Raw genomic sequence first — 25789 nt, forward strand, 5'->3', positions numbered from 1 at the left:
CAAATTGAAATTAGAAATTAGCGGAGATTGAGGCCTGGTGGATAACGGGAAGAGAGGATACCGTATTTACTCGAACCTAAGCCGCACTTTTTTTCCGGTTTTTGTAATCCAAAAAAACTGCCTGCGGCTTAGAATCGAGTGCAAAGCAAGCGGAAGTTCTGAAAAATGTTGGTAGGTGCCGCCACAACTAACTTCTGCCGTCGAATATATGTAGCGCTACACAGGCATGCTTTGTAGGCACAGAGATAAATACTGGCACCAAAACCTCTGCGTCAGTAAACAAATAAAAAAAATAAAAATAAAAAAAGAAAATAAATTAAAAAAAAAAGGGTGGAAGACGAGCTTTTTTTTTTCTCCACCCCGAGTTTCGACCACTGCATTTTCATACATTATCCAACGAAGTAAATACAAATTCCATGTTGTCCATCTTCGAATGTAGCAGAATTTCAATGTACTACGAAAATCCGACTGGCAAGACTGTTAGGGATGTTTGTCAATATGGCCAACTCTACGTTCTGAATTTTTTTCTACCTGTGAGAAGTGATGGTTGCTAATAGGAACCTGATGAAATGTGAATCACATGCAGTATTCTCTTCACCATAAGAATAATACGAATGTAAACATTTTGCCATGTATTCTTTCGTGTTTGCTGCTATCTCATTTAAATCCTGTCTGCCTAATAAACTACGAAACTAGAGTGAGACAACAGCAACTGCGGAAGAATATACGTATCGTGTCATGTTTATATTCGTATTATTCTTATGCCTAATAGTGATACAGTCAGATATGAAGCACGGCAATCGACTAGATTTGTAAATCTAAGATGACAAATTTCTGTGCAGAATTTGATGTACTAAAGAAGCGGCCGCAAAGATTTTCAAATGGAGAAAAATTTTCGCCTAACTCTCGTTCAGAACATGTTCTATCATACGCAGTCTATTATTTGGTTCTTGTTGATCATTATCAAAGAAAGCAGCAGTGTAAGTAACAACAAATATCGGTCTCTTGCCATTGTTTCGCTTATGAGATGATTCCTCTCCTTTTTTTTTTTAAGCGGCGGTAGCGCGCACAAAAGCAAGCCATGCCGCGAGCGGCGACAGGTCGTAAACATGCACTATCAGAATGCGACAAACAATGCATGACGCAGTACAGTAATGCATTTTCAGCTTAGAGTGACGTAAACACCTACAACAAAGAAAATGGCACTTATCAGATTAAAGCAAAATAAGCAGTCGATTCAAACCAGACGAAGCACGTGAAAAAGGAAGAGTACCCATATAAATACAGACGGAGCGCCTGAGGCATAGCAATGGCTACCTGGTAAAGCTTAAGACTCAAACCAAACTACTGTAGCTGTATCGTCTTTCATTTGACCTAAATTGTCTCTCATATTACAATGGACCAACTTTGTTTCGATTTGGAGGTGCGGCCTAAAACATTTCTCTCCCATTGAATTTCGAGTCTCAAATTTCAGGTGCGGCTTGGATTCGGGATTCTTTTTTCCCCTTTATTTCGAGTCTCATTTTTCAGGTGCGGCTTAGATTCGAGTAAATACGGTATATTGAAGGGCAAGTTCCCATCTCCACAGTTCGGATAGGTTGGTGTTAGTGGGAAGTATCCAGATAACCCGGACGGTGTAACACTGTGCCAAGATGTGCTGGCCATGCACCAAGGCATGTTTAGCCACAGGGTGATCCTCATTACCAACAAACACTGTCCCAAGGCATGTTTAGCCACAAGGTGATCCTCATTACCAACAAACACTGTCTGCGTGTATCCATTCATGCGAATGGACAGTTTGTTGCTGGTCATTCCCACATAGAAAGTGTCACAGTGTAGGCAGGTCAGTTGGTAAATCAGGTGGGTGCTTTCACATGTGGCTCTGCCTTTGATCGTGTACACCTTCCGGGTTACAGGACTGGAGTAGGTGGTGGTGGGAGGGTGCATGGGACAGGTTTTACACTGGGGGCAGTTACAAGGGTAGGAGCCAGAGGGTAGGGAAGGTGGTTTGGGGATTTCATAGGGATGAACCAAGAGGTTACGAAGGTTAGGTGCACGGCGGAAAGACACTCTTGGTGGAGTGGGGAGGATTTCATTAAGGATGGATCTCATTTCCGGGCAGGATTTGAGGAAGTCGTATCCCTGCTGGAGAGCCACATTCAGAGTCTGATCCAGTCCCGGGAAGTATCCTGTCACAAGTGGGGCACTTTTGGGGTTCTTCTGTGAGAGGTTCTGGGTTTGAGGGGATGAGGAAGTGGCTCTGGTTATTTGCTTCTGTAACAGGTTGGGAGGGTAGTTGCGGGATGCGAAAGCTGTTTTCAGGTTGTTGGTGTAATGGTTCAGGGATTCAGGACTGGAGCAGATTCGTTTGCCACAAAGGCCTAGGCTGTAGGGAAGGGACCGTTTGATATGGAATGGGTGGCAGCTGTCATAATGGAGGTACTTTTGCTTGTAGGTGGGTTTGACGTGGACGGATGTGTGAAGCTGGCCATTGGACAGATGGAGGTCAACGTCAAGAAAAGTGGCATGGGATTTGGAGTAGGACCAGGTGAATCTGATGGAACCAAAGGAGTTGAGGTTGGAGAGGAAATCCTGGAGTTCTTCACTGTGAGTCCAGATCATGAAGATGTCATCAATAAATCTGTACCAAACTTTGGGTTGGCAGGCTTGGGTAACCAAGAAGGCTTCCTCTAAGTGACCCATAAATAGGTTGGCATACGAGGGGGCCATCCTGGTACCCACGACTGTTCCCTTTAATTGTTGGTATGTCTGGCCTTCAAAAGTGAAGAAGTTGTGAGTCAGGATGAAGCTGGCTAAGGTGATGAGGAAAGAGGTTTTAGGTAGGATGGCAGGTGATCAGCGTGACAGGAAGTGCTCCATTGCAGTGAGGCCCTGGACATGCGGGATATTTGTGTAATGGGAAGTAGCATAAATGGGTACAAGGATGGTTTCCGGTGGTAACAGACTGGGTAAGGATTCCAGGCGTTCGAGAAAGTGATTGGTGTCTTTGATGAAGGATGGGGGACTGTATGTAATGGGTTGAAGGTGTTGATCTACACAGGCAGAGATACGTTCTGTGGGTGCTCGGTAACCAGCTACAATGGGGCGGCCGGGATGTTTGGGTTTGTGAATTTTAGGAAGTAGGTAGAAGGTAGGAGTGCGAGGTGTCGGTGGGGTCAGGAGGTTGATGGAGTCAGGTGAAAGGTGAAAGGTTTTGTAGGGGGCCTAAGGTTCTGAGGATTCCTTGAAGCTCCACCTGGACATCAGGAATGGGATTACCTTGGCATACTTTGTATGTAGTGTTGTCTGAAAGCTGACGCAGTCCCTCAGCCACATACTCCCGACGATCAAGTACCACGGGTGTGGAACCCTTGTCAGCCGGAAGAATGATGATGGATCAGTCAGATTTCAGATCACGGATAACCTGGGCTTCGGCTGTGGTGATGTTGGGAGTAGGATTAAGGTTTTTCAAGAAAGATTGAGAGGCAAGGCTGGAAGTCAGAAATTCCTGGAAGGTTTGGAGAGGGTGATTTTGAGGAAGAGGAGGTGGGTCCCGCTGTGATGGAGGACGGAACTGTTCCAGGCAGGGTTCAATTTGGATAGTGTCTTGGGGAGTTGGATCATTAGGAGTGGGATCAGGATTATTTTTCTTCGTGGCAAAGTGATATTTCCAGCAGAGACTACGAGTGTCGACAGTAAACCTTTGACAAGGGCAGTTTGGTTGAATCTGGGAGTGGGGCTGAAGGTGAGGTCTTTGGATAGGACAGAGGTTTCGGATTGGGAGAGAGGTTTGGAGGAAAGGTTAACTACTGAATTGGGGTGTTGTGGTTCCAGATTGTGTTGGCTAGAATTTTGAGGGGTTGGGGGGAGTGAAGCTGGAAGTGGAGAATTGAGTAGATGGGAGAGACTGGGTCTGTGTGCAATGAGAGGAGGTTGAGGTTTGTTGGAAAGGTTGTGGAGGGTGAGTGAGTAGCCTTTCCGGAGGTGTGAAACCAGGAGATTGGATAGTTTTTTGAGGTGGAGGAAGGCATGCTGTTCTAATTTGCGGTTGGCCTGTAGGAGGATGCTATGAACAGCTGGTGTGGATGTAGGAGAGGAAAGATGGAGGACTTTGATTAGGGATAGGAGTTGATGGGTGTGTTCATTGGCTGAGTCGATGTATAGGTGAAGGATTAGGCGGGTGAGGGCTACGGATTGTGCAGTTTGGAACTGGTATAGGGACTGATGGAAAGAAGGATTACAGCCAGAGATGGGAACTTTAAGTGTGAGGCCTTTGGGGGTAATGCCAAATGTCAGACAAGCCTGAGTAAATAAAATATGGGAGCATAATCTGGCTAGGGTGAAGGCATGTTTGCGGAGGGAATGCAAATAAAATTTAATGGGGTCATTGTAGGGATGGTGTGAGGCTGACATGGTATTTGAAGGTGGAAAGGGCAACATGAGGCTAAAGTGAAAATAAAAATATATAGGGAGAGGTAAAGGTGTGAAAAAAGTCGAAAAAGTGTTGGTTTGAGATGAGCTATGTTGATCCTGTGCTGAAATTAGGTTGGTGAATGGCGATGGGTACAAAGGTTAGGTAGTTGTATTGCCTCCAAAACACGTTAAAGGGTGGTGTTATTGAGGAAATTTTCAAAAAAAACTGCGTGTAAATGTATTCAAAAGGACTGGTTATGTGCTGGCAGATTATGAAAATGAGACTAACAATTGTCTGATGAAGAAATAATAAAGTTTAAACCTGTGGGAAGCTGCTAAAAAATGATCGGTTATGTGGGCAAAAACAGGAATGGAAATACAACGAAAGTTGTTGGAAATAGCTGAAATGGTTGTTTAATGGGTGAAAGGAACTGAAGCTGTGAAATAGTATTCACGAGTTTACACGAAATGTTTGTAAACTGGGAACAGTGGATTTTATAGCAGCGGTAATGTTGAAAACGTTAAAAATTTTTAGGTTATGGTTTGGAAGTAAATTACGTATTACTGAGTATATTTAGGCAGGATAAAATGTATGGTAGATTACGGAAAAATGGAAGATGAATAGAAAGTGAAACTACTACAAACAAAAAGAGAAAGTAAGATGACAGGAAAGATTTCGAAATGCAACAGTGACAACAACAAATGTAATTGTTGGGGTCAATTTAATGATATAAATAAAATAGAAAGAAACATTCCACATGGGAAAAATATATTTAAAACAAGATTCCATGACTTACCAAACGGGAAAGCGCTGGTAGATAGGCACAATAAAAAAACACACAAACACACACACAAAATTTCAAGCTTTCGCAACCCACGGTTGCTTCGTCAGGAAAGAGGGAAGGAGAGGGGAAGATGGAAGGATGTGGGTTTTAAGGGAGAGGGTAAGGAGTCATTCCAATCCCGGGAGCAGAAAGACTTACCTTAGGGGGAAAAAAGGACAGGTATACACTCGCGCACACACACACACACACATATTCATCCATACATATACAGACACAAGCAGACATATTTAAAGGCAAAGAGTTTGGGCAGAGATGTCAGTCGAGGCGGAAGTGCAGAGGCAAAGATGTTGAATGACAGGTGAGGTATGAGTGGCGGCAACTTGAAATTAGCGGAGATGGAGGCCTGGTGGATAACAGGAAGAGAGGATATATTGAAGGGCAAGTTCCCATCTCCGGAGTTCGGATAGGTTGGTGTTAGTGGGAAGTATCCAGATAACTTGGACGGTGTAACACTGTGCCAAGATGTGCTGGCCATGCACCAAGGCATGTTTAGCCACAGGGTGATCCTCATTACCAATGAACACTGTCTGCCTGTGTCCATTCATGCGAATGAACAGTTTGTTGCTGGTCATTTCCACATAGAAAGTGTCACAGCGCACGTCCAGGGCCTCGCTGCAATGGAGCACTTTCTTTCACGCCGATCACCTGCCACCCTACCTAAAACCTCTTTCCTCATCACCTTAGCCAGCTTCATCCTGACTCACAACTTCTTCACTTTTGAAGGCCAACCATACCAACAATTAAAGGGAACAGCCGTGGGTACCAGAATGGCCCCCCTCATATGTCAACCTATTTATGGGTCGCTTAGAGGAAGCCTTCTTGGTTACCCAAGCCTGCCAACCCAAAGTTTGGTACAGATTTATTGATGACATCTCCATGATCTGGACTCACAGTGAAGAAGAACTCCAGAATCTCCTCTCCAACCTCAACTCCTTTGGTTCCATCAGATTCACCTGGTCCTACTCCAAATCCCATGCCACTTTCCTTGACGTTGACCTCCATCTGTCCAATGGCCAGCTTCACATATCCGTCCACATCAAACCCACCAACAAGCAACAGTACCTCCATTATGACAGCTGCCACCCATTCCATATCAAACGGTCCCTTCTCTACAGCCTAGGCCTTTGTGGCAAACGAATCTGCTCCAGTCCTGAATCCCTGAACCATTACACCAACAACCTGAAAACAGCTTTCGCATCCCGCAACTACCCTCCCAACCTGGTACAGAAGCAAATAACCAGAGCCACTTCCTCATCCCCTCAAACCCAGAACCTCTCACAGAAGAACCCCAAAAGTGCCCCACTTGTGACAGGATACTTCCCGGGACTGGATCAGACTCTGAATGTGGCTCTCCAGCAGGGATACGATTTCCTCAAATCCTGCCCCGAAATGAGATCCATCCTTAATGAAATCCTCCCCACTCCACCAAGAGTGTCTTTCCGCCGTGCACCTAACCTTCGTAACCTCTTGGTTCATCCCTATGAAATCCCCAAACCACCTTCCCTACCCTCTGGCTCCTACGCTTGTAACCGCCCCCAGTGTAAAACCTGTCCCATGCACCCTCCCACCACCACCTACTCCAGTCCTGTAACCCGGAAGGTGTACATGATCAAAGGCAGAGCCACGTGTGAAAGCACCCACGTGATTTACCAACTGACCTGCCTACACTTTGACACTTCTTATGTGGGAATGACCAGCAACAAACTGTCCATTCGCATGAATGGATGGATACACGCAGACAGTGTTTGTTGGTAATGAGGATCACCCTGTGGCTAAACATGCCTTGGGACAGTGTTTGTTGGTAATGAGGATCACCCTGTGGCTAAACATGCCTTGGTGCATGGCCAGCACATCTTGGCACAGTGTTACACTGTCCGGGTTATCTGGATACTTCCCACTAACACCAACCTATCCGAACTCCGGAGATGGGAACTTGCCCTTCAATATATCCTCTCTTCCCGTTATCCACCAGGCCTCCATCTCCGCTAATTTCAAGTTGCCGCCACTCGTACCTCACCTGTCATTCAACAACATCTTTGCCTTGCACTTCCGGGTCGACTGACATCTCTGCCCAAACTCTTTGCCTTTAAATATGTCTGCTTGTGTCTGTATATGTGTGGAGATATATATATATATGTGTGTGTGTGTGTGTGTGTGTGTGTGCGCGCGCGAGTGTATACCTGTCCTTTTTTCCCCCCTAAGGTAAGTCTTTCCGCTCCCGGGATTGGAATGACTCCTTACCCTCTCCCTTAAAACCCACATCCTTTCATCTTTCCCTCTCCTTCCCTCTTTCCTGACGAAGCAACCGTAGGTTGCAAAAGCTTGAAATTTTGTGTGTGTGTTTGTGTTTTTTTATTGTGCCTATCTACCAGCGCTTTCCCGTTTGGTAAGTCATGGAATCTTTGTTTTTAATATTTTTTTCCCATGTGGAATGTTTCTTTCTATTTTATAAAAATTATGTTTACACATATGCTTTTATCAACTGAGAGGAGAGTATTTATCAAATTTAAATACTCAAAGCACTTCCATGGTACCCATGACAATACGAACAAGCTTCAGAGAAGGTAAAGTTGGCATGGCCTCAGTTGCCTGAGACTGCAGTCATGTGTGTGTGTGTGTGTGTGTGTGTGTGTGTGTGTGTGTGTGTGTGTGGGCGCGCGCGAGTTGCATTTGTATATGTGTGTGTTTGCCATCTAATTCTGACGAAGGCCTTATTGGCCAAAAGCTATTATTTGTGACAGTCTTTTTGTTGCGCCTATCTGTGACTCAGCATCTCCGCTATATGGTGTGTAGCAACTTTCCTTTTCACAATATTGCAACAAAATATTTTGTGACACGCAAAAGAGTTACCTCAATGAGGTAGCATTTAAGCTGTAATCATAGTAGTAGTGTAACCACAGTAGTAGTTGTCATACCTGAGCATATACAACAGACAATGTCCTTGCAAAATAAACTTGTACATTATTCCTTGCAGTAAAATTATTTTCACAGTTCTTCAAGTGTGTCTGATACCTATGTTCTGTAACATTCAGGAGCCAGCATATCAGCCACTGGAAACTGTCTTTCACAACTGTAAACAAAAAAATTGAAAGCACATAATGAATTCTCATATTAAAATATCGATGTTCTATAAATTTTGCTATTCTGAAGATTAAAAACATAATTCCACATGTGCAGTGATCTTTTTGATAAAATTAAATAATTTTTAATTTTGCCAAAGGTTTACAGCCCTCATGAAATCATATTACAACAGAAGTATTGAGTTGTTGGTAGGAACACGATAAAGAACGGTAACTTCATTAGCTTTTTTGAACTAGAGTACATCTGTCTACTGCATCTAAAATTTAAAAAAAATAAAATAAAGGACTGTCCAAAAGCTACTGAACTTTTCATTCTTTTTTGTGTACCTGTCAACAGCTCAATGCTTCTACTATTCTGCGAGCTGTGAGCTTTACTCCTAAATTCTTGCCAGAACTTTCCATACTATATTTATATACTAACGACAGTTACATAAGTATATGGAAGAGGCAACTATATTGACCATAACCTGTTCTTTAGAACTTTAACTACATGTCTATAGGACACAAGGTTTGTATGTTTGCAGAATTGTTAAGTAACAGAGAAGTTGTGAGCAAGCGGACTATTTACCTACACAGGGACTAAACACGACTGCAAATACAGATGAGCTGACAATTAAACAGTTGAAATGTCTCTGACAGTAGTTTTAGTTTTAACAGTAATAGTACTAGCAAAGAACCACCACCACCACCACCACCACCACCACCACCACCAGTCATCTCCCTCAAAATTGATCTTATTAAATGATATTTTTCGTTAACTAATAGTGTTGTAGGAGACTCGGTGATATTCAGTAAATTGTGACCTGCAAAGCAGTATACCACAGCCAAGAGCTCCAAGCCAATAAGTTAAAGAATAAATTCTCATATTTGTTTTGAAAGAAGAAAGTGAGCCAAACTTGCCAGACAAGTGAGTGATCTTACTAACATACAAAGAAATGTCACTTCAGCTTATACCATTCGCAATGCTATGTTCCACAACATTTGTATGAAAACCGTAACTTACATGTATGCCTCAGAACATCATCCAAGCAGGAGCCAGTGAACTGTTTACTTAATATATCTTTCGCATGTAACAAGAAATATGCTGATTTAAGAGGTGATGCAACTTCTGGAGATGAACTATTTTCTTGGACTTGCCTCCACTGCCTTAATAACCAATTACTTGTCTGTTGTAATAATACATTATTATCACCTTCATAGGTCACTTTTGCATCATGATTATTTCTTAGCTCTCCAAGTCCTGATGCTGGAATGAAGAAAATATTTTTACATGTGTTAATGTCAAATGTACGGCAAAAGATCATTCATAAAATTATTAATCCTGCTTAATAAATAGACTATAGTTCGAAGCAATTGAAACACCTTGAAATAATCAATGCAGGTATCAAATTTTTAAAATATATTGACAAGAATATGGATGAATTAGCCAGTATTTTTTAAATTGACTTTGTGCTGACTGAGCCACAAAACTTCACATCATACATTGTCTGGCAATTCAAAAAAGTTTCAGTGAGCTCAAATGTAATGAAGTATTTCTAACAGAATGACTTCCTACATGCCAATCAGCATAGATTCCAAAAACAAAGATGAAGTGAAACAGAACTCACACTTTTCTCACATGACAGATTGAAAGCCATGAATCACAGCAAAGAGAGGTAGATGCAGTATTCCTCAATTTCCGAAAAGCATTTGACAAAATATATCTACACTTATTATTAAAAGTACAGTCATATGGGGTATCCAGTGAAATTTTTGACTGGACTGAAGATTTTTTGGTAAGGAGGAGACAGCAAGTTATTTTGGATGGAGACTCATCGACAGTTGAAGAAGTAACTTTGGGTGAGCACCAGGAAAGTGTGTCGCAACCCTTGCTGTACATTAATTACCTTGCAGGGAACAGTAACAGTAACCCCAGACTTTTCGCAAATGTTACAGTTACCTATATGGAGTACTGTAAGAAAGAAGCTGCACAAATATTCAGTCAGATCTTGATAAGGTTTTAGAGTGGTGCAAAAATTGCCAACTTATTTAGATGTTCAGAAATGTAAAACTGTGCACTTCATAAAATGAAAACATGTAGTATACTATGAGTACAATATAAATTACTCACAGTTGGAATCTGTGAACTCATATAAACACCAGGGTGTAACAATTTGTAGGGAAACGAAATGTAATGATCACATAGTCTCGGTCTCAGATGTGGCTAGAGCAGGTGCCAGACTGCTGCTCATTGCTAGAATACTAGTGAAACACAATCTGTCTATAAAGGAGACAGCATATAAAACACTAACGCAAACCATCTTAGAATATTGCTCAAGTGAGTAGGACTCAAAGCAAATAGGAGCAATAGGATATACTGAAAAGGTACCAGTACAGAGAATGGTCACAGGTTTGTCTGATTTATGTGAGAATGTTACAAAGATGCTGAAAGAACTGAACTGACAGATGCTTGAAGACAGACACAAATTATCCCATGAAAACCTACTTACAAAGTTTCTGAAACCTAGGTTAAGTGATGAATCTAGAAACATACTACAACCTTGTACGTATTGTCCCCTTAGGGATCATGAAGACAATACTAGTCTAATTACAGCATGCACCGAGGAATGTAGGCAGTCATTCTTCTCGTGATCCATACATGAATGGAATGGGAAAAAGCCATAAGCACCACACACTTCACAGTGGTTTGCAGAGTATAAATGTAGGTGATAAAGCTCCATTTGCAACATTAAATTGGAATATACACAGTAAATCAATTAATCTGATGGTGACTACATTAATTACATTTTCAATTATGGCAATTTCAACAGCCACTGAATATACCTTTTAAATATCCATTTCCACCACATGCTTCACGGCATTCCTGCAATGCATAGGCACACGTCCATGTAATAAGAGGTTTGGAAGCAGAGACCATAGCATGGATCTCCGACACCATTGCATTCTGAAACATTTTTTACATGCTACTTAACAGTATTCAGTGAAGAGTAAGATATTTAGTACATATCTGCATAAGATAACGCTGATTTCATACTCTACAACTTAAGTAATGTATTATTTCTATTATATTTTCCTGTGTTGTCATATTTTTAATAGAATCTCTTTGGAGTTCCAAAAACTGTCCAATTTATGAAGCGACAGTGCTGAGAAGATGAAGTGGCTTTGATGAAATGGACTTGTGGCAAAATTATTTGTTCCATGGTAAACAGAGTTACACTATGCAATGTCAGGGAGGTTTCCATTACTATAAACCATAGCATAAATTTTGTACTGACAGCTCCTAACTTCTAACAAGTAGACCACACAGCAATTAGAATTTTGTACTGTTCCACACACATGGTAAGTGACTTTCAGAAATATCAATATCCCAAAGTAGCTCGATGCAACTCTTATAATCATCAACAAAATTGACTTTGAAGTTTTCTGAGCATCTTTGATATCCTAAAGTAATGTCACTTTTTTGATGCTCTGTGTAGCTTTGTTGTAGAATGCTCACCTACCATGTGGGTGGCCTGGATTCAATTCCTTACTGATGCAATCCCCCCCACCACCCTTTTTTTTTTAACAAAGGAGCATGTCCCATGACCATTTACATAAGGATGAAACAAATAATTTATAATGTTTTTTTAATTCAAACAATCTTGTTCAAATAACTTACAGGAATGCAGCCAGGTGATGTCATCGACATGAGCACACCCTGTCATTTTCAAGGCAAAACTGCAGCAAGTAAGCACTGTGCAATTCAATTTAAAACCTTGATTTTTAGAGGACCTCCACAAAGATAAAAGACACATTCACTCACTCACTATGTAAACACTAGTGCCATCACACACTAAAGATGACCAACATCAAAAGTTATCAATAGCATTATTAAGGAAGATGTTGGAATTAAATTAGCAACCAACCTTATAAACAGAGATGGTGGTTTTTGTTTAAACTCTGTATGGAATCCTGCGCTCTCACTTGTCGAAAAATAGAGGGAGAGAGTTAGTGTGTGTGTGTGTGTGTGTGTGTGTGTGTGTGTGTGTATTTTTATGGAGTTTCTCTGAAAACCAAGGTTTTAAATTGATTTGCACAGTGCTTACTTGCTGCAGTTTTGTCTTGAAAATGGTAGGGTGCCCTCCTGTCGAAACATTGGTGGTTGTTGATGATGTCACCCAGCTATAATCCCATAATTTATTTGAACACTGTATACACAGGGAGAAACTACGAGGTGCGACAATAAAGTGATGAGACTGATGTGAAAAAAAAAAGTTTACTGTTTTAGTCAAGTTTAGTGTTGTCTCCTTCAGAGTAGTTCCCTTCTGATTCCACACACTTTTTCCAGCGCTTCTGCCATTGATGGTATCATTTCTGGAACTCATCTTCTGTAATATCCTCCAAGACCCTTCTCACAGCTTTTTGGACATCTTGTGTTGTTTGAAAATGGTGTCCCTTGACTTTCATTTTGACTCTTGGAAATAGAAAAAAGTCGCACAGAGCAATATCTGATGAATAAGGTGGCTGTGGTAGTACTGAAATTTGTTTTGAGGTTAAAAATTGCTGTACTGACAGAGCAGTATGGGATGGCACATTATCATGATGCCAAATCCTATGATCAGCAATGTTGGCACGTACACAAAGAACTCTTACGAAATCTTTCTAAAATTTCTATGGAGTAATATTAGTTAAATGTTTGTCCGGGAGGCACCCACTCTTTATGAACAATTCCCTTGGAATCAAGCATGCATTTCACTTTTGACTTTGACATGCGAGCTTTTTGTGGTCTGGATGATCCCTTTGAGCACCATTGTGAACTTTGGTGTTTTGTCTCCGGATCATATTGAAAGAACCAACTTTCATCACCAGTGATAACATGGCTCAACAATTCTGGATTGATTTCCGTTTGCTCTAACAGATCAGCTGCCACATTCTTCCGTGTTTCTCACTGTTGTGGTGTGAGATTTTTCGGGACCATTTTTGCACAAATCTTTCTCATACCAAGATCTTCAGTTATTATTAGACGAACCGTTTCTTCATTGATATTCAGTTCTTCTGCAATCATTTTCATGGATAATCTTCGATCAGATCGTACGAGTACATGCACCCTGGCCAAGTTGACATCCGTCTGTGAGGTTGATGGTCGTCCACTGCGGTCTTCATCTTCAACATTCGTTCTGCCTTCACAAAACATTTTACGCCAACAAAAAACTTGAGCTCTTGACATAACCTCCTCTCCAAAAGTCTTCTGAAGCGTACCGTAAGTTGTCGTCACATTTTCGCCCAATTTAACACAGAAAGAAATGGCATACCGCTGAGCAATATTATGTGGTTCCATTTCCATGACAAGATACACAAACACATGCTAACTTATTACAGCACAACTCACGACTGAGCAGTTGCATCGATGTGCCGCTTGGACTAGAAGCAGCTTATAGACCAAGGTCAAAGATATTGTGCCTACACAAGCCTACAGGGTTGCCACATCTTGCAAAGAAAATCAGTCTCATTACTTTATTGTCACACCTTGTATGGTCTCATATTAAGCAATTTTATTGTTGGCTGATGCTTTGTGCAGAAGAAATGCTACTCATTTGTGCTGTGCTGCACTATTCATACTAGCTGCCATAGTTGGTCATTTGATGTTGCAATTGAGTATGAATTTGCATGCTGCTGCCATCCAGTACATGCATGCTGAGCATGTGCATCTTTCATGAAGAACAGATAAACTGACACATCACATTCCACGCATTGAGAAATTCTTCAGTTAGACGTGTTCACTCTACATTTGGAACATCTTGAGGTAACACTATTGTTACTTTAGTTTAAAAATAAGCCACCAGAACTATGCGATATCAATTCTTGCACATCACATTTCATATTTATTTATGAATTTCTTTCACCTGCCAAGATTAGGGCCTTCAGATGCTCTCTTACATCTAACCGGACTTCCTCAGCGAGTTAACTTTACAATTTGTGTGGCACATGAAATAATGATATGCAAGGGGGTACCCAAAAGAAACCAAACTAATTTTTTGGTGGGCCGAGCTTTTGTAGTATCACATTTCGCTGCTAGGAGCGCAAAGATTGAACATTCGAGAACTGGTAAGCTGACTATACGGACAATGCTATGCGGAAAACTCTAGTGTTTGAGTGGTTTTCCCATTTCAAAAATGGCAAAATATCAACTGACAACAAACCTTGTTCTGGTCACCCTTCTATGGCCTGAACACAAAAATGTTGTAAACATTCATGCAATCATCAATGAAGATCGACAACGGACCATTGAAGAATTATGGAGCTGACGGGAGTGACCTGGCGGTGAATTGTGACAGAAGTTCTGGAAATGAAAGGGGTGACAGCCAAATTCGTGCTACGACTGCTGACTGCAATTATTTTTTTTTTGGTATGACGTGTGAAATCGCTGACACACAGGAACAAAAGCACATGTTCAAAAATTAGCAGAAAGAACATATGCACAAATGTGTGTTCTCATGTCCACATATTGTCTTACTGTTTCAGCTGTCTGCTACGCACCCATTGCTTCGCTTGAAAGTTGTGTTGCATTTATTGTGATGACAGGTGACAGTTTGTTTGCAGATTTCACAAGGAGGGTACAATGAGACTGAAGATTTTATGCTTGGTAATCTGCAGTGATAAGGCTGGCAATAAAATTTTGTTAGGTGGCAAGCTTCTTAAAGCAAAGCATTTCAGTGTGATTATTCCTGAAACTGAGAAATACTTAAGGGAGGTTTCAAATGTTCTGCGATCGCTACCTGATTTTCAGTACATCACTTGTATTTTACTTTGTAAGGTCTTTACACAACTTCCATATTTTATTTTTTTGCATCGCCAGTATCCTTCATTTCAATTTCCAGTAATTTGTTAAGGGGCTCCACCTACTCCATCTTTTCTCTTGCTCAGATACTAGGCTCCTAAATTGTTGTGCTATTAAGTTACCATAACATCAATATTTGTATAGTTTTTGTATGCACTTTTCAAAAGTTCATAACAAAGTGAGGTAGCACAGTGATTAGCACACTGGACTCGCATTCGGGAAGATGAAGGTTCAATCCCATGTCTGGCCATCTAGATTTAGGTTTTCTGTAATTTCTCTACATTCACTTAAGGCAAATGCAGTGATGGTACCTTTGAAAGGGTACAGCCAATTTTCTTCTCCATCCTTCCTGAGCTTATGCTCCATCTCTAATGACCTCATTGTCGACGGGACGTTAAACACTAATCTCCTCCCTCCTCTAAGTTTGTAGGCTGCTGCTCCTCTTTTGATTTATCTTATTTTTTCAGACTGATATGATCAGAGACTATACTTGATGCTCTGGGCATCACATTTCAAATTTTTATTTAAATGATCTTTAGAAATGCCATTCAGTATGACTTTTCTTTGTGTGTAATCATCTATAAATTTCAGTGTGCTTTCTCCATTTGAATAAATTGCACAGGCATAGTTGCACTGTAGGAAACGTCAGAGCATGTGCAAAGTTGAACAGAAAAAAGGCATCATGTGGTTGCACCCATACATTCTTGATATGTGAGAAGTACTGATGATACTAGTGACTAAGAAACCTATGAGGTAAACAGTGTGTGAAGACCACATTGCCCATCCGGTTGCATCCATCCTAACTGACTGTACAAAGAACTGATATGAACAAGCAACCAAATGTTGCACACACATCTTATGCAAGTGTTCACTCTTTATTCTGTGTTGAACAGTAGTAAAGCTTAGAGAAGTCTAAAGATTGTGCTGATTTTTATTTAGTTTGAGGTGGAAATATTTTTCTAAATTTTTGGATTGCATGTAGGCAGAAGAGAGATTTTTCCTGCAAGCTGCAACAGTTTATTCCTCCCAACTTAGATGCTCATCCAAGATTATGTCTTTTACCATTTTTCTGAAACAGTAATTGGATACCACAGAGAAGTGTTGGATGGATTGTTTCACAAAATGTCCACTGATTAATTTTAAGTGAGATATGAGGGTGACCTGTAACTTCTTACTTTAAGACCCAGGAGTTGTGCCCATTGTGACACTGAACAAAGATCGTCATTCATACCTGACATAGCAGCAGCTACATTCTTAGGGGTGGCACTTTTGTACAACTGGCTATCATCAGTGTAAAAATGGTAGTTACAAAGGTGAAGCACAAATGAAATATCATTTATGTACAATGAGAAAAGCAATGGCCTAAGGACAGAACTCTGGAGGACTCCAGAGTAAACTTTTCCATAACGATTTCTCTGACCCACAGATGACTTGTCGACATTTGTTTCTGAGATGCTGTTGAATCACAGTATTGCACTGTTCGAAAAATTCAGCTATTTTATTTTAATAAGTTACATACTGAAATCAACCATATCAAAAGCCTTGCTGTAGGCAAGCAATGTTAAAATGGCTGTTCATGATATATTTGATGTCATCACTCACTTCGATTAAATTTCTAAAGCTTGTTGAGAAGAACTCAGAGGATTATGATAGTGAACAGAAAACCTGACTCATTTAGTTTAGTTAACCTCACTCAGGCTTAATTTTCAGTCGATTAACCATTTAAAAATGCAATGTAAACAGCCACCTCATATTTTCAAATCTATTATCCAAATAGTTATAAGGTGCATTCTGCACAGAATTTGGAGGTAATTAAGCCTAAAACTGTATAAGCTAACAACAGCATAAGTCAGCCTCCCTTACAATCTATCTGTAAATTAATTATGTTTGCAATACATTCTCAGTGATTATATAAACACAGCCATGCCAGGGAAACCCAGGAAATACTGGAGCACTTTACGCAGGAAAACATTCCACAATTCTTTGTTTTCAAGATCTTTTAAAGTAACAGCATCATCATCATCATCATCATCATCATCATCATCATCAGTGAGAACTGAACAGAATGTTTAATTTCTGTAACATGGAACTCAAATTATGTACAGTATGAGTCCTACTGTGATTTTTGAGAAAAATCAAAATCTGTTAACATAATCTAACAATAAAAATAATCATTTTTGACAGTTTTTGAAGTGGGAGGAAGAGAGGTGAAGGAAAAGGACTGGAGGGGTTTAGGAAAAGGGGTTCAGTCCTTTTCCTTCACTCCTCTTCATTCCCCTTCAACTCTTCTGCAGGAAGAAGGAGCCAATGGCTCTGGAAGCTTGAATAAGTTAAACATTTTTGTGTGTGGTTGTTCTCCTACTGCCACTTGGCAAGTAGTTTTTTTTTATCTATCTAATAACATTCTGTTGACATAATCTTAATAGTCTGAGACCCTAAATTTCAGCACTTTCCAACAATATATGTCATTCTATATCTCATGAGAATTGGCTGGTATCTCCTTTCACAGTTACAGTTTTCCTTGTTATCCTTTAATATCTTTCCACACTTTTGGAAGTCTCTTCCTGCAACATTAAATTACATAATTATAATTTCCTAGAGTATGCATTACTTACAAGTCTCCTAAGTTTTCCTCCTGAGCTACTTTCTTCAACACAGTCCAAATACTGATCAGTGAAAGACGAAACAAATACTTTCAGGGCGCAGGCAGCAGACACATATGGCAACAAACGCCATTGCTGAAAAAGAAGAGTCTGTAAATAGTTAGTGAGCTTTTTATATAAAGTATTTTCAATTATTATAAACACACTAATAATCTCAGGTCTTAATTAGTGTATTGAATAATAACACACAACCAAATTAATGTACACCACTCAGCAAACAATAATCTCTCAGAAACGATGTACCAAAAATGTTCCTTCGATCGTTAAGTTGAACATGCATCCAAATGCCCACTGCTGAAAAAGAAAATTGCATGCATCAGCACTTTCATAACCTTAAGTCACTATCATACTAGTTTCCTGCCTCCACCCTCCCTCCCCTTCCCTTCCCTTTCAAAACTTTACTTTTAGGTATTATATATGAAAACTCAAAGCATTGGGTTTTTCTGTGGATGCACTAGGCTGAAAATATTTTCCACTTTTTAAAACAGACTAGAAGTGATAACTTTTAGTCACTTTTATCCACACCTACTAAATGTCAGAATGTTATTTTCATTTGGTGGATAGGATGGAGGTTTCGAAACTTCCCGAGTCAGATGTGGTGAAGATGGCGACTGGATAAGCTCCAGGATGCTGTGTTTGTTTAGGGAATTGAAAGGGACATAAGAAAGATTGAAAACACTGCTAGATTTCAGACAAATCCATTTTTAAGCTATATGACACCCACAGATTCCACCCCCCCCTCCCCCCCCCCCCCCCCCCCACACACACACACACACCCACACCCACCTCCCTTTCCCCGAACGCACCCACATTCTACTGGAGATTACCTTGAAAATATTGGCAAGCTTTACCTAAGCAAGAAAAAAACACACACACACACACACACACACACACAAACGAGTACTGTGCGTACAATTAATGATAAATTCTGGAACAGTGGAGCGACTATAGGGACATGTCAGCAAGTGCCAACATTCAGCTACTTTGCAAAATTTAGAATTCATATCATTCTGAAATATGATGACAAGCACTTTCCATGCATACAACTTCTTTCTGCGTACATGGCTTACCTTTGTAATTCTACTGGAGATTACCTTGAAAATATTGACAGGCTTTACCTAAGCAAGAAACATACTTTTTTATTATTATACAACTGTCTCGACTTCTTGTGTCTCACTGTCCACCTCCACACATAAATGTACAAATTTTCTACAGTATAAGGTAATTTGGCAGTGAATCAAACAAACCTGCAACTGGTACTCCAGGATAGGAAGTTCCTCATTTTCATCAGGGCCAAACTGCTTTCTTATTGCCGAGTATCTTACAGCAATACACACAGAGTGACACAGTGTATTTGCGCTTTCTTGCATTATACCAACTCGTCCTGCAGACAGGTTTTCTAAAGATGCACCTGCAATATTACAAAACTATGAACTTCCATTGAATGATAGTGCTTCACCAAACAATGAAGCTTACTGTGGTGAACATTAGAAACATATAATTCAGAAAATTAGTTATCACCATCAGCTTCATTGTTATCAACCTATGAAGATAGAATAACGCAACCAGTACGTTGCATAAGCTGTAGCATGGTCATTTGTGATGTCAAAATCAAAATTAAGAGTGAATCTTATTACAATATGATAACTAATATGTGGCTAATCTTGGGGACAGAGAACTTAAAAATGAAGCAAAAAAGTGTGTGTGTGTGTGTGTGTGTGTGTGTGTGTGTGTGTGTGTGTGTGTATGCGCGTGCATGAGTGCACACTTTATTAATTACAGACACTTTTTTTGTTGTTGGATATTTACGTCTTCTTGTTTTCAGATTTTCAGCTTGAGTCTATAGGTATTTTCTTTCAAAATGTTGTCTTCTGATGACAAAATCAAAAGCTCTAGATGTCTACCATCAGCTCTTGTAAAGGGACATCCTCCTCTAGCATTACTTTTCCTCAACAGTAGTAGTCGACATCAGTAACATTTTCCGAATTTTGAACAAGTCAATATTATTATAGCCATTTTTCTGAAAAATTTTATGTAATTTTATACACAATATGTTATAGTACAAGCTAAAATTTATGTAAAGGAATTACTTTATTTTCGTTGTTACAATCGGTATGGTACTAGCTCTGAACGTACAGTTAAAATTGCCCCCCCTTTTTTTTTAGATACATTTGAAATTATGAAATATATGGCACACTTAAAATTTCAATTATTAATTATGCAGTCTAGTACTGTTTGCTATGTTTACTTCTGGATTCATTTATGAAATAATAATCAAATTTAATAGAAATTCATTTGCCAAGAAAAATTATAAACCCTCTGGAATATTGTTATTTCCACAGAGTGAGGGAGTAGTAAACATGTCTCTGATGTGATCGGACGTATTTTTGTATTTTTGGTGTACAATGTAATTCCGGCTTTGTTAATGGGAAAATTCATAAGACTGTGTGATATCCTAAATTTTGCCAAAATAAATTAATGTAAAAACAAAAAATCTGCAACGACAGTGTTCACAATTATTGAGATCAATTGACCCATGAGAACATAAGATGTGAGAATTTCAGCTTCAAGAATCTGACCCCTAGACAAGAACAACTACAAGAAAAGATAAGTAAACTATAAAGTTTATTGTAATCTTACTCCTGTCAAATCTTCAGAAAAAAGCTTTGCACACTGGTGAACAATAGCAGCAATTAGGCAGAAGGGATATCTAACATGTTTCTAAATGGTGCATCATGGCCTGTCTTACTCGCTCAGTTGTATCTGCTGAAATCCTTCCAGAACATATATGCGAACAATGTCAACATTCGCAATAATCTTTAGTACACAATATTCTTTAAATGCTCCTCAAGATCAGGAGACTGAGCAGACAAAAATATTGCTGCCCTGTGATCTATCCATTTAATTGGGAAATGCTGATTTACAATTGTTCTTGCTTGCGGAACAAAATGAGATGACGCCGAATCATGTATGAACCACACGTGTAGTGGAACATCTTCCAGCAAAATATTTAATTGTACCATTAAAAATTCAGTGTATGATGCTCCAGTCAGTTTTTCACAGAAATCAAAGATCCAATTAATCTCTCTCTAATTATGCCAGCCCATACATTAATGGTAAACTGTTGTTGTTGTCTTGTTTCCAAAACTGCAAAGGGATTCTCATTCACCCATATATGAGTGTTGTAGAAAGTATGCACTCCAATACTTATGAAATTTGCTTCATCAGTGGACAGTATGGCAGACAGAAGGGTTAGTTCTGAGAGCATATCCCCAGTAACAGCACATCCCCAGTAACTGAGTATAAAAAGTTTTTCTTGATGGCAAATCTGTTTCAATATGACCTTACTCTCTTTGAAGTTAGTGTGGATAAATCAGTCGCTCTTGTAACACTTCTCACACTATCCCATGATTCACAGCCTCAGTTTCTGCTATTTCTCTGGTAGAGCTGCGATTATTGTCTTCAATATGATGAAGTACTCGATCATCTAAATAATGTGTTCTAATATTACAGGGTTATTACAAATGATTGAAGCGATTTCACAGCTCTACAGTAACTTTATTATTTGAGATATTTTCACAATGCTTTGCACACACATACAAAAGCTCAAAAAGTTTTTTTAGGTATTCACAAATGTTCGATATGTGCCCCTTTTAGTGATTTGGCAGACATCAAGCCGGTAATCAAGTTCCTCCCACACTCGGCGTAACATGTCCCCATCAATGAGTTCGAAAGCATCGTGGATGCGAGCTCGCAGTTCTGGCACATTTCTTGGTAGAGGAGGTTTAAACACTGAATCTTTCACATAACCCCACAGAAAGAAATTGCATGGGGTTTATTCGGAAGAGCGTGGAGGCCATGATATGGATTGCTGATCATGAGCTCCACCACGACCAATCCATCGGTTTTCCAATCTCCTGTTTAAGAAATGCCGAACATCATGATGGAAGTGCGGTGGAGCACCATTTTCCAAACCGTCGGCTGTGGTACGTTTAGCTCCCTGCTTGCTTTATTCGTCGACTTCCGCGGGCTACGCGTGAAACTTGCCCGCACGCGTTCAACCGTTTCTTCGCTCACTGCAGGCCGACCGTTTATTTCCCCTTACAGAGGCATCCAGAAGCTTTAAACTGCGCATACCATCGCCGAATGGAGTTAGCAGTTGGTGGATCTTTGTTGAACTTCGTCCTGAAGTGTCGTTGCACTGTTATGACTGACTGATGTGGGTGCATTTCAAGCACGACATACGCTTTCTCGGCTCCTGTCGCCATTTTGTCTCACTGCGCTCTCGTGCGCTCTGGCGCAGAAACCTGAAGTGCGGCTTCAGCCGAACAAAACTTTATGAGTTTTTCTACGTATCTGTAGTGTGTCGTGACCATATGTCAATGAATGGAGTTACAGTGAATTTATGAAATCGCTTCAATCATTTGTAATAGCCCTGTATTTTGTTTTCCACAATGAAATAACCCTTTCTCAAAAGAACCTCTTTTCACAAGCCATTCATGTATTCTTCGAACGGTCTTACTTTAATGTACAAATGCCTGGCTTCAACACTTTGCAATTTGCTAGTCCATACATCAAGCGCATCTCCACCATGTCCTGATTAGAATACATTTTAATCAGGGATGTGCAGTACACATTAGTTTAATATGAATATGGCGAAACTCGCGTCTCGCCTGTGACTAAGTCAGAGAGACAACATGTCGCTCTCCAGATGAAGTCACTAACATGTTTGTTCAGTGGTGCCCCTCTCAGAAATAGCTGATTTGATTCCTATATGATATGGTTATAATAGAAGGAAACATTCCACGTAGGAAAAATATACCTAAAAACAAAGATGATGTGACTTACCAAATGAAAGTGCTGGCAGGTCGACAGACACACAAACGAACACAAACATACACACAAAATTCAAGCTTTCGCAACAAACTGTTGCCTCATCAGGAGAGAGGGAAGGAGAGGGAAAGACGAAAGGATGTGGGTTTTAAGGGAGAGGGTAAGGAGTCATTCCAGTCCCGGGAGCGTAAAGACTTACCTTAGGGGGAAAAAGGGACGGGAATACACTCGCACACACACACACACACACATATCCATCCACACATATACAGACACAAGCAGACATATTTAAAGACCAATATGTCTTTAAATATGTCTGCTTGTGTCTGTATATGTGTGGATGGATATGTGTGTGTGTGTGTGTGTGTGTGTGTGTGTGTGTGTGCGGGTGTATACCCGTCCCTTTTTCCCCCTAAGGTAAGTCTTTCCGCTCCCGGGACTGGAATGACTCCTTACCCTCTCCCTTAAAACCCACATCCTTTCGTCTTTCCCTCTCCTTCCCTCTCTCCTGATGAGGCAACAGTTTGTTGCGAAAGCTTGAATTTTGTGTGTATGTTTGTGTTCGTTTGTGTGTCTGTCGACCTGCCAGCACTTTCATTTGGTAAGTCACATCATCTTTGTTTTTAGGTATAGCCACGTGGAATGTTTCCCTCTGTTATATATATATATATATATAATATAGAGGGAAACATTCCACGTGGGAAAAATATGTCTAAAAAGAAAGATGATGAGACTTACCAAACAAAAGCGCTGACAGGTCGATAGACACACAAAGACCAATATGTCTTTAAATATGTCTGCTTGTGTCTGTATATGTGTGGATGGATTGTGTGTGTGTGTGTGTGTGTGTGTGTGTGTGTGTTTGGTTATGTTTGTGTTTGTTTGTGTGTCTATCGACCTGCCAGCGCTTTTGTTTGGTAAGTCTCATCATCTTTCTTTTTAGACATATATATATATATATATGTGTGTGTGGGGGGGGGGGGGGGGGGAGAAGAAATGCAGGACACTAGTTCAATAAGAACTGAAGAGTAAGCTTTCATACCCAATTGTGTTTTTGATACTGAAAGGATTGGTTCATTTACTAGCACCATGACAACTAAGACAAACATAGTAGGGCTTAGACATAACACTTCCCAAAACAATCTACATTTGAAAAGAAACAATACCTGCAGGACCAAGCATGACATTTCAGGGGGGAAAAAATAATGGAGCAAACATGAAAAAACAAAAACGTGTTTGTAATCGAGGAAAAATATGCCAATATGTACACTCAAAGACACCATGGAGGAATTATCCAAATTGGACAGAAATTGGTAGATGTTCAGACTAACAAATAATTACTATTACAGAAAGACTGAATGATTTATTCAAGAGAAAAAGCTCCACAAACTGAGGAAGCCAATGTATTGCTCCACCTCAGGCCCTCATGCAAGCACTTATTTGGCTTGGCATTGACTGATAGAGTTGTTCGATGTCTTCCTGAGGGATATCATGACAAATTCTTTTCAACTGGCAGGTTAACTTGTCGAAATCTCTAGCTTGTTGGAGGACCCTGCTCATAACGCTCCACACATTCTCAACTGGGGAGATGTACAGCAACCTTCCTGGCAAGGGCAGGCTTTGGCAAGCACAAGACAAGTAGCCATTTGTGGTTGGGATTGTCCTGCTGAAATGTAAGACCAGGATGGCTTGCCATGAAGGCCAACAAAATGGGGCACAGAATGTCATCAACATACTGCTATGGTGTAAGGGTGCCATGGATGAAAACCAAAGGGGGACTGCTATGAAGTGAAATGGCACCCCCCAACCACCAATGCTGGTTTTCAGATCATATGGGGAGCAGTAGTCAGGCTGGTATACCACCTCTGTCCAGGGTGTCTCCAGACACATTTTTGCTGGTCGGGGCTGAATTCCCGACAACAGTGCAAACACGCTTGTTGGTGTACAGAGATCAACAATAGTCAAAGCAAGGGACACTGTGAGCTCAGCCCCCTTTCTGTGAACTTTCTGTTAATTGTCCTTGTGGTCACTGACGCACTAGTTGCATTTCAAATTTATGATAGTAATGAATCTGGGGTTCTGAGTGTGTCTCTGATGACTGAGTGGTCTTCACGTTCTGTAGTCTCTCTTACTGTCCAGCATTACATTAAACTGATCCTGTTGGAATGCATAGTGGCTGCTGCATGTGTTGGTGGCACCGAGTTCCTTCTTTTGTGTGATAATGCCAGGGCCCATGAGGCGGGCATCATCAGGGTTGTCCTGCAAAGCCAGGACATTGAAGCAATGGACTGGTCAGTGGAAACTCCTGATCTAAACCATGATGGGAGATGGTTTAAGACTTGTTTGTGGTCTTCCTGTTCATTGAAGACTTTCCAACAACTCTCACTGAAGAATGTGAAAGGATACCACACAGTGACCTCCACAGATTTATATGGAGCATACCACATATGGGTAAGGCAGTGATAAAGGCTCATGGAGAACATACATGTTACTGAAGCTCTCCAGGTCCAACGGAAAGCACCCAGGACAGTATGATGAATGATGGTTTGCACTTTGTTTTCAGCACCTGTCGAACATTTCAGTTCTTGTTATGTAAATGAACAAGGATGTAATAATGTTTTGTTGTGCACTTCATTTGTGAAAGGTAAAGGTATAATTTCGTAACATACCCAGTCCTCAATTATTGCTCAATTGAGTATGGCAGATGCCAAAGTCATATTCCCCTAATTCTTTTGAGGAGTGTATTATTACATTGTTTATAATAAGAGTGTTGATTTCCACAGCAACTCTTGAGCATCTGTGGTCAGTTATGAGGAGATGACTGTCAGCATTTGGCTATAGTAGCTGCATGCAATGCCAGAGATCATATAATCACTTAGTTTGTCCTTTTACCAGTGAGCCATCTGGATCTTTAATCAAAAAATCTAAAATGTTGGAAAAATAACACAGAAACCCCATTGTTTCCTTAAGAGTTCCTTATACAGTAACCCCCATTCTTTAATTATAAATCATTAACCAAACACTTTGCTTTGTCCGGTACACTGACACTGTAACAACCACTGCTGACAGGGGCACCTCATACACAGTTCAGAGAGGGCAGATGTTACAGTTCATAAAAGGAAAACCACCTCTGCTAAA

General features: G+C 40.4%; 1 protein-coding gene across 3 annotated transcripts in view; it reads right to left on the minus strand.

Moving 5' to 3' along the window:
• LOC126174014 (peroxisomal acyl-coenzyme A oxidase 3) overlaps positions 1-25789 on the minus strand; it is a 192559-nt gene that overhangs the window by 8471 nt on the left and 158299 nt on the right. For all 3 annotated transcript variants that reach the window (XM_049921002.1, XM_049921003.1, XM_049921001.1), the window contains exons 8-12: positions 19066-19229; positions 17771-17893; positions 11162-11282; positions 9342-9584; positions 8174-8328 (exon numbers count right to left, since the gene is read on the minus strand). In XM_049921002.1, the coding sequence (XP_049776959.1) occupies positions 8174-8328; positions 9342-9584; positions 11162-11282; positions 17771-17893; positions 19066-19229 (806 nt within the window). The remainder of the gene's footprint in view (positions 1-8173; positions 8329-9341; positions 9585-11161; positions 11283-17770; positions 17894-19065; positions 19230-25789) is intronic.

This window comes from Schistocerca cancellata, chromosome 1 (assembly GCF_023864275.1).
Source record: "Schistocerca cancellata isolate TAMUIC-IGC-003103 chromosome 1, iqSchCanc2.1, whole genome shotgun sequence".
Taxonomy (NCBI): Eukaryota; Metazoa; Arthropoda; class Insecta; order Orthoptera; family Acrididae; genus Schistocerca; species Schistocerca cancellata.